Source organism: Chroicocephalus ridibundus, chromosome Z (assembly GCF_963924245.1).
Source record: "Chroicocephalus ridibundus chromosome Z, bChrRid1.1, whole genome shotgun sequence".
NCBI classification, from domain to species: Eukaryota; Metazoa; Chordata; class Aves; order Charadriiformes; family Laridae; genus Chroicocephalus; species Chroicocephalus ridibundus.
In genome coordinates, this window is record NC_086316.1 from 40,879,518 (window position 1) to 40,889,966 (window position 10,449).

At 40.5% G+C, this 10,449-nt stretch overlaps 1 protein-coding gene across 1 annotated transcript; it reads left to right on the plus strand.

The window, feature by feature from the left end:
- Nucleotides 1-4,146: 4,146 nt before the first annotated feature.
- LOC134508702 (cryptic protein-like) lies at nt 4,147-8,831 on the plus strand. The gene is made up of 6 exons (XM_063320630.1): nt 4,147-4,445; nt 4,953-5,002; nt 5,113-5,289; nt 6,180-6,294; nt 6,401-6,510; nt 8,464-8,831. The coding sequence occupies exons 1-6, from the start codon at nt 4,423-4,425 to the stop codon at nt 8,586-8,588; spliced, it is 600 nt and encodes a 199-aa protein (XP_063176700.1). The 5' UTR covers nt 4,147-4,422; the 3' UTR covers nt 8,589-8,831.
- The last annotated feature ends 1,618 nt before the right edge of the window (nt 8,832-10,449 follow it).

Here is a 10,449-nt window from a genome sequence, read left to right on the forward strand (position 1 = left end):
ATCTCTGCCACCTACTTCTGCCAGGGCTAGTGCTCATGTGACAAACCACATGAGGGAACTGATCCAGCTGAAAATTAACCATTTTTTTTGCCAGCTGACTTTTCTTTCAAATAAACTCCCTGCTCCAGCTCACTCATGGCTGTACAAACAGTAATGGCAATGTCAGGGAGGCAGTATGAAAAAATAGCCCATGGTTTAAGACAGAGTGAGACTCATCCTTTTATCAGCAGCAACAGCCATTTATCCTGCTTAAGCTGATCATGGACCTGTGGCATTAGTTAAACTGGTGCTAGTCAGTGTATGGATTATCTTATTTTCCTGCTTCTTTCTTCCTCAAGCCAATTAGTCGCAGATTCCAACTAAACCAATGTAAGCCATTCTTAACCTTGAGTGAAAAAGGCTGCTCGGGCCATTTATACTGCCCATTTGAACCAGTGCAAGCACTTGTGCCTGTGTACGATCTCCACTTCGTATATACACTAGATGAAGAGGCAACAACAGCAACCCCTGCACAATCCTACAGGAAATTTCTGACAGTAATAAGAGCTGGTCTGACCAGCCCTGATGAGAAAGTTCTATGACACCATAAAAATAATTCAGTCTGACTTTGTTGAAGTTTTACACAGCCTTTAGAAAGCAAGGACGCCTGGCCAGCTGTCAGAAGTCCTAGTGGCAGCGGTAGCCAACAAAAAAGAAACAAAAATAAAAATCTCAGGCTGGCTAGTATTAGGTCTTTCCATCCAAATCCTTACCGTTTAATGAGTTAAGAACACCCTGAGAGCTCCCAGCCTAGACTGCCTGGGGTCTGCCCTTTCCTCAGAGAACTGTAAGTCACCCAGGCTGAGAGCTTTGCTTCACTGAAGACTCCATTCCCAAGATTTCAATAAATGTCATGGGGGAATAATTGTTTTTCATTCTTTTCCATAATATTCTGCATAACTAATTTAACATTGCCCAATCTGGTCAGAGATCTGATCCTAACCCTGAACTGGAATTTGGGAACCTAAAGCTTTCTAGTCAGCAGACACTTTGCCTGCACCGGTCATTGTTGACCTTTGCATACCCCTTAGCAGGCTCCTGGGAAGCCAGGAACACCCACATTATCCTCACCATTGTTTCTTTTTTTTCCGTTGCTATCTCCACTTCTTAGGCATCTATTGATCCTGAAGCTCTCAGAAATACTGAGTATCTGCAAAGGAATACAGTTAGTATGAAACACTAATATACCAAAAAACAGCACATATTATCCACACTTCATCTTTCAGTGTAGTGGTCCACTTGCATATCGGCAAACAGTGCCAGAAGATGTAGGCTACAGACATACAATTCCCTGAATGAGCACAAGAGGGGTTATGTGGACTGATAAAGTAAGACGATGTTTTCCTACCAACCTTATCCAACCTGCTGTTGGAACTAACAGCACTGAAGACCCCTAACTAATGGTTAACCATCTCCTGTGCACACAGGGCTTAACTGAAATGCTCAGGACTAGATCTTTAGTTGGCTCCACTCTTACCTGACTTGAAGCTGATAAAGGAGGTGTGTCTACCCTTACTGCAGCTCCTCACAAATCCCTGGGAAGAAGCAATCTCTTTCTGGCAGATTCTGTCAACAGCAAACAGCAGCAGTTTTCCACAGTGTCACACCAATCTCACCTCTATAGGGCAGTCAGGCAATAGCAGCATCTGAGCAATTTAAGTTGTCCCCATTCCTATGTGTGCCTTAGCTGGTGAGGCAGTAGGGAGATGGAAGGAAGAAACAAGGTATCCCGGTAAGAAATGTTTACCAACTGCTTTAGAGTTCCCCAGGTTATCTCTTGCGGTTATAGGGATGACTTCTGATCTTAAACAAATGGCACAGAGTGTGAAAATTGATCAATACTTCTTTACTAGTATCCCCATTTTGAAAGTTACCTCCAGTATAAGGCTGAGAATCTGACACCCAGAAAAGCTCTCTAGGAGAACTATATTGACACTACATTTAGTAAAAAAAAACAGTAAGTGTGATCTTCCTGTGTTTACTTATCTCTGTTTATTTTTTCTGCCTTCTGTCTATGGGAAGGGGAAAACCAACAAACTAGATGTTAAATTACGGCATTTCAGCAGCTGAATATTGTAACTTAAAGTGATACTACCAGTTAGATCAAATTTAAAATGAATATTTTGTTCCTAATATAGTAAGAAAAAAACAGCGAACAAGCATAACTACAGCGTTCTTTTTAAACTCAAAAAAACTCCATTATACAGCTAGAGAACTCAAATGAAAGCAAGAGTTGTTTGGATTGTCATGTGTTGATAAAACAAATAACCAAGTTTTGTGAATACATGCAAAAGTGATATCTCTTTCATTTTGTATGAAACATATTACAGTCCTAATTCAGACCAGCATCTGTTGTCACGACAGTACTTGAACAGATGTGATAGCTTTTAAGCAAGTACCTAAACCTTAGCATGTGTTTAGTTTAGAAGTTCTTGTGAATCACAGCAGGTAGAGGTAGACAGCATAATGGTGAGAGTAATCTGTCTCTCAAAATTCTTGTTATTTGAGATAGGAAAACCAAAATCCCTTCCCGGATTAACATGTTGTGATTTTTATCATAGCATTCTTTCTATTAAATATCTTACCTACAAGCGTTACCGTGTAAGTTCTTCCAGCAATGATTTAGCTGAATTACACACAAATGTACACTGCAGACTCTCAATTCCAAAAGACGCGGTACTTTGGTACACGTCTGGAACAAGAATAACTTCATCTGAATCTTTTTGAATTAGTAACAAATATAAAATGCACCATGAAACAAGTTACCATGAAGTTAAAGGAGTTAGCCTACATCTACAAGAAAAAGGTTGAGCTTAGATCAATTGGAGTCAATAGTTGTACCAGCACTGGGAATGCCTCATCCACTGAGATTGATGTAGCCCAGCAGAGCACCCCCTGCAAGAATTGCCTGCACAAACAGTCATTTCATGTCTCCAGCCGTGCACTTCTATCCTCTTGTTGGAGATCAGTGTTCCCACAGGAGACATGAAAGAGCATGTTCTAAGAATGCTCTCTGTCTGCTTCAGCACAAAGCGGGTTGGCTTAGTTCAGACAGCTCTCTTAGTAAATTAAGCCATCTTTTGTACCAAACTGGATGGGGGGTGTTCAACCATTAGTTTAGATGGGACAAAGCTGACTGGTGTCAGCCACAGGGAGTTACAAACAACAAGAGATGACAACGTCTTCGGGCAGAACAGCCATTTCGTCAGTGAAAGTCTGACCCATGCGTCTGACGTGATCACATATCTAGCCAAGGTGCAATTTGTACTAGCTTGATTTGCACTGGCATAGTGAAAGCATCCCCGTCCCACATTCCATCCCCCACCCCACTCTTCCTTCAAAAAAACCCAAAAAACCCAAAACAAACCAAAAACACAAAGCTGTATTGCTGCAGTTCGCTGTTACAACTTATGTAAAGGCCATGTGCACTCCTGGGTACAGGTAGAGCCATTTGAGAAAACACTGCCCAGAGCTGCTTTTTTACCAATGTCCAGCTGCAGGTCCTTTTGCTGTCGCTGCTGAGCCAAAGTTGTGTGAGGAGTCCTTAGCCCATTTCAGTACACGTGGTAAATTAATTCTAGGTATCTGCTGATATTGCATGTACTCAGACTAGGAATACTCACTAATGGGTCTAATTTTACTAATAGTAAAAAAGTTTCAAGAGGTATTTAAAGAGTTTATTAACAGGTCTTGTGAGAGAACAAACCTTATACTGCTTCCTGTAGTACTTTTTGTGGAAATCCCTAATGCAGACTCTTCGAATCTGTGCTGCAAAGTGGTAAAATTTCATAAGTACAGCCCCCTGTGGAAAACCCTGGCAGAGACAAGGCATGCACGCAGAGCTGAGGCTTTTTAATCTTCATTATATACCTGCAGCAGTTTATTACAGAGCTATTGCTGTTCTGCAGAACAGTTTTTTCTTCCCCGTGCAGCATGTGGTGGTGAAAGGCTGTTGTTTTGTTTTGTTTTTTTTTTTATCTTGAGAAATAAACTGGAGTTGAGGTCTTCCTGGCTTGGGTTTTTTTCTGGTCATGGGCTCTTAAGTCTCCCCCCAGCAGTAGGTGCCCTGACTTTGCTCCACCCTTCAGCAGTCCATGTAAATCGGGAGCAGGCCAGGGCGTTCCAGCGTGGAGAGATGGTCCCTGCCTGTCAGGACCTCAGTGAGGGCTCAGCAACCGGTACAATTGGGAACTATGTCTTTTCGACGGTGTTATAGGCTGGGCAGAAAGACAAAAGTTTCATCCACCCTCCTTTCTCCTGCTCCTGTTGCGGTGCGTGGTGTGCGGACTGCTGCGTGCAACAGCCTTCAGTGACGGGCTTTGGACCTCTTCCCTCTGCTCAGGCTTTCCTGGAGGATCTCACGGTATTTCGGGCTGCAGGAAAATGCACTGGAGAAACCACATTAGGTAAGGCTTCCTAAGCTGTCAGGGACCTTCTCTAGCCGAGGATGCTTTTCCTTTTAGCAGTGCTTTTTTTGTTGATAAAAGGCCAGGAAGCTGAAAGGGGAGAAATCTACCTGGAACTGTGGATGACGTGAACGCTAGTGTTTTCCTCTTGCCTTTGCTGCTTTCGTAACTCCTGGCAACAACCTAGTTGTGGTAAAGAAATGCACAGGAAGGGACATTTTTGACTGGTTGTCAGCCAGAAAAGTATGGAATCTGTAACCTTCTGGAAGCAAGACTAATCTGTATGTCCCTGTTCTCTGCCCGCCACTCCCCCCGTTTTCAAGATTAATTCGAGATTTTTTATGTGTTAATTCGAATTACTGCTGGCATAAAATATTTATATTATCAATGGTTGATAAAGCTTGGGAAAAGGTTTTCCCTTCCCCTCGCCCCTCCCCGCCCCCGTCTTCATTTTGGTGTTTGTGTCTTATTGGCACAAATTTACTTCAGCTCTTTTTTTTTTTGTAGAATTCTTTTCACTGTGACTCTGGTCTGGCAGGCCGTTCATTTAAGAAAAGGTAAGGAAAATTTCGGTTTCACGCCGCCTTCCCCTGTTTCTCAGGTACATTTACAGTATACATTGCTTCATTACAAGCTATCCTTCTCCATATTTGCACTTCTTGTCAAGGCCCTGAAAAAGAAGAGCGTGAAGAAGATGTGAAAAGTCTCAATGTCACAGCGCAAAAGCAGCAGCCCAAGAACGAAGGGACTATCATAAATGCTCTCAGTGACATGAATCAGAGTTACGAAAGCAGAAAGCAACAGAATTCCAGGGCATTGGTACCTTTCACTGGGATTACAGAGAGTAGGTAACATATATTTAAATAATGTCATAAAAACTGTTTTTTAAAATATTGGATCACAGTAATGCCTTGACTGCTGTCCTGGAAAATTCCAGCCTGTTGTTTTTCTGTGACTGTTTATTTAAATTATTCCCGTGGCCACTTAGGAAATGGTGATAAAAATTTAAGGTAGAACGACGATCTCTTACGTGCAAAAGGTGGAAACGGAAAACAGGGACGGATGCTAGGAATTTGCAAAAGTCTTTGGAAAACTCATTTTTTAAAATTCACCATATTTCGTGACCAAAAATTATTTAATTAAGAAAAAAAAAAAGTTTGATCTGTCTGAACGCAACAGTACCAACAGAAAAAAAAAAGGGGGGGGGGGGGGGGGAGGAACCAAACAAGGACAGACATGTTTCTTCCCACCTATGTAAACTATTGTGTTGGTACTCAATCCGAGGATTCTGAGAAAGGCTTGAGGAGTGAGGAGGGAGCAACCCCCTCCTCTCTTAAAATTAAGCAAGTCTTCCCAGTAACAAAGCTTCCTTTCTTCAAAAATAAGCACCGCTTCCCGGTAGCAATGCCCCGTTTCTTAGCGTGACTGAAACCTGCTTCCGTCAAAGTGAAATATTTCACTTGAATGCATGCTGCTGCTACGGGACTTGCCAAACATTTCTTCTTGACCGTCCTGTAATCCCTAGTAGTTTGCTTCTAATCCTTAACTAAACAAACTGGGTTTAGCTGAACAAACACTCTTAACAGGCAGATAATTTTATTGTCTCTACAGACAATAAAACTAGGTATCCTTAAGATCCTTTGGCAACCGGAGAGAACTGAGAGAACAAGTGAGGAAAAGGGGAGGTTCTGAGCCCCTGGGATGCTTGGTAACCTCTCTAATATTGCCCTCCAGGTAAAAAACTGAACAGACACTGCTGCCAAAATGGAGGGACCTGTATCCTAGGGGCTTTCTGTGCCTGCCTAAAGCATTTCACTGGCAGATACTGTGAACATGATGAGCGGCAAAGGTAAAAACCAGAATAAAAACAGAGACCGTGCTGATGAGCTGCTCTGGATGGTTTTCTTCTGTGGCGGGCTCAGGGGCGTACCAAATGTCTCCCTTGTCCTTGACAGCAACTGCGGCAGCATTGCTCACGGCGCCTGGGTGCTGAAGGGCTGTTGGCTGTGTCGGTGCGGCTATGGTACTCTGAACTGTCTCTCAGAAATAGTGCACGGTAACTGTGGTAAGGAATGGCGTTAAATCAACCATTTTTATCTTGTAACAGAATTGCCTTCTGCAGAGGTGGGGCACTCGGATGTTGTATGTGCTCTATTTATACTTCTGCAGTGGCCTGCTTTGCTTCAGAAGATGCATTAGTGAGACAGTCAATAATAACTGCTCTTGCCTGTATTGCACATCACATAAAATACTTTGAGATCTTTATAATCCTGTGCAGTAGGAAACTTCCCCCCATTTTGATTGAAAATTACAGGGATAAAATGTTTCTCTGTTCTGCAAAACCTGCACGTCTATGACCTGTCACCTAACCAGGACAGTTTGCACGACTAAACTACATTCAAGCACACAGAAATCTTTCTTAGATGAGGAAAGAGAAAAAACAGTACCATAAGCTGGTGTGGTAGTAAAAACCAGTATTACAGTAGAGGAACAAATACGGAAAACTTGCATGTTCTTGCATAAGCTTCGTAGCAGATAAACGGCGGAAAAGAAAACTAGTCTGAACTTTATCTTAAGATCTGTATCTTAATATTCAAAATATTCTTGTACAGAGTTCTAAGATTGAGTACACTCCACAAAAAAATACATAGCCGTAGTCCTGATCAGTGCAAAGTAGTAGCACCCAGTCTCCTCAAAAGCACTATATTACTTTAAGTCAAGTCTTATACATCAGCCTGTGAAAATCCCTGTAAAAATGATTTGAGTATTTTTGAAAAAAGTGTACCAGCAAGCATAAATCATGAAGGATTTATTTACAGGTAATTATTTTCCATGGAGAACTGGCTACTGAAGTCCAGAGTATTTCAGTACTCTGAGATGACTAATATGAGTTTAATATTATTTTATCTCCAGTGGTAAAGTTAGCGCAAAATATTCTTGCCCTTCTCCGTCCCTGATGTCTCAATCCCACCCTGTGCTGTAATATACTTTCCTTCAGTTGTGCCAACATAACTTGTTAGCAGGGTAAGAAAACGTCAGACCTTAATAACTTCAAGATTCATTTGCACCCCAAGGAACTGCCAGCCTTTCCTGACCAGATTCCAATCTGAGTAGCAGTGCGTTGAAGCTGTGACTCCTGAGTTATACCACCAACTCGGAAGCAAATAAAAATTTCAACCCTTGAGCCTCCTAGTCCCCAGGATATGTCGTACTGTGCCACAAGTCCAAAGAAGTGAAATGCAAAAAAAAGGTTACATTCCTATCTTTACAACCACAAGGAAAAAAAGAAGAAAAAAAAAAACCAAACCAAAATACCCCAACAAACAAAACCAAAACCCCACCAAAACCACTTTTGTCTTGAAGTCTTCTGCTTTGACTAATTTAGTGTGGCACCCAACTTGCTTGTTAAACTCTTCTGAAGAGTTAAATGTTCAAGTTCCCTTGGGTGTTTGCCTTTGAATCAGCTCTCTTGTTTGTTTCCCATTACAGGGGCAAAAGACCTAACAGGCCTCGCCAGGCTCAGGAATAGCAGTCTACCGCTTACTACTCTCGAGCTCAGTTTAACAAAGGCAATAAAGGTGGCAATGGAGAAGCATTTGCTCATCCTCTGAGCAGAGACTCGGTGGCTTTCACATGCATGAGGCTTTCTGCTTGTGCCAATAAATGAAGCCCCTTTTTGTTAAAGGAAGGGTTAAAAGGCTACACGCAGCCTTGAGTGCATACCTCTTGTGAAGATCCTGCTCTTCCTTTTGCTTGGTATTTACTTTTGATTATTCTGAGATTAATGCCTGCAAGAGCTGATAAGTGCTATCAGTTGCTCCTCAAACGATCATTGATGGGACATCTATTCACATCTCTCCCCTGAGAATAGCCTCTTTGATTGGCTTTAACAGCTGATACCTTTAACTTAAGTACCTGTGAGTTGTTGGAGGACTTCCAAAGCATGTTGAAAACCCTTATGCTTTAAAACTGACATATTTTAGTCATTAACGATTTTATTTTCTTGATATGTTTTTAGAGTTTAAATCAGAAAAGGAGGAAATTACCAGACTACATTCCAATGGGCTAAGATTACAGCAGACCGTGTGTGCACTCGCTTGCCTGCTCTCTGTACTCCTGGAGCTCTGCTGCTGGCAGTTGTGAAACTGGACAAAGGGAAATATCTTAGGGTTGATGTAACCCTCACCGCGAGTCGTACAACTTTTTTCTTCTGTGAGATACAGAATACGCTTCCGCCTACATGTTGGAGGCAGATTACAATATATTAGTTAACGCTGAAATGCTTGGGTTATTATAAATTCAGATTATATGAATGTGAAGTATTTATTATTATAATATTATTTTATTACTGCTATCAATGTCCGATTCTAACAATTCTTAGTTCTAAAGTACTGTTCTTCCAGTGGAAGCAAAAAAACCCGCAATGTTCTATGCCTTAAGTATACTAAATTATAGTAATTTCTTTTGTACACAGTACAACTACTTTAACAAATAAAGCTGATTTCATTTCTGAAGAGCTTTTGTGTTTGGCTTTATTTAAACTTGCAAATTCTTATCTACCATTTGTCATTACATTGTATCCTGTAACAAAACAGTAAGAAAAGGTCAGGGTAGAATGAACAATCTGAAATTTGAAGAGATAAGGAGGGGTTTAAGGGTAGGTATATTTCAAACCTTAATATACAGAAGAACTCTATAGGTGATATAGGCTTTTTGTCTTTATTACTGTTTATTATATCTATGAGTATTCTTAGGCAGGAAGCACGTTTCTTAAGAACACATAGCTGATACTTTTTTGTCTTTTGGGGGTTTATTTTATGTCACACCCTATAAATAGGAGCTCTTCTATTTTTAAAAGGACAACTTGTTCTATAGGAAACATGTCTTGATTTATATACCATTTAAATATGAGTATTTCTGGGCTATAAAATAAATGTTTGGAATGTGAAACTGCATTTGTAATGCAAGTTTATAAAACACCAGAAACATGTTTGTTTAAAAAAAAATAATTGTAAAGAGAATCCTAAAATGTACCTTCACTCTTTAAATGTGGAGCTACTACCTAGAAACAATCAGATTTATAATTTTGTTGGCTTAAAAGACATTATTTCTGTATAAAATCCTTAATGACTTCTAAAAGTTCAATATATTTAATTCTTGAAATTTCTTTATGAATTTCTTCGACACAAACCAAGACAACAATCCAGCTATTCAGCAGAGAAGGATGCATCGCCAACAAATGGCATAATATTGTGGCTTCCGCTGAGTCTATGACTATTCATTAACAGACTTAAAGGGATTCGTTGTGTTAAAACATATTAATGTTAAATACTGCAAAGGATTCAGACTGCTCTTTTCCATGCCCTAGACTTCAGTGGAAAGAGTAAGGCTTCTCATTCTTCACTTAAGATACACTAGGCTAGAAATGGTCCTTTTCTCATTTGCCACAAACTCTTGTGTTTCCACAGGCTTTGAGTAGGAGGTACTAGGTTAGGACAATTAAATATCAGAGAGAATAGCTGGAGGAAAATACTCATGCCTTCATTTATCAGATGTTGAAGTTACAGGAATGATGTGAAAACGTCTTGCTGTAAAGCATACTTGAGAATTCTGTAGGCAAAACAGCTTGTAATGTGTTTCCGATAGGCTTTGCTTTTTGAAGGAAAGCAGCAATACATGTGGAAAGTACAGTAAAAGTATACCTGAGGTAATACTTATTTTTTATCCCAACAGAAAAGAAAGAGCCATAAAAGACTGCAATTAGCAAAAGGAAAGAGTGGTCTAATACAAGTTTTACAACAGATTGCAACAACATCCACAGCAGATTTAATCAGGAAAAGCTGATCTGGAATAACTCCTTACGTAGATCAGCCTATCTGCCTGCACGAGTCACCCTGATAGAGCTATACATTATTGGGTCAGTTTGAATTACAGCAATTGAAAAGTCTAGCAAAGCAACATTTTCCTGCTATACCAAAACATTAGTCAAAGGCACCTAATTAGA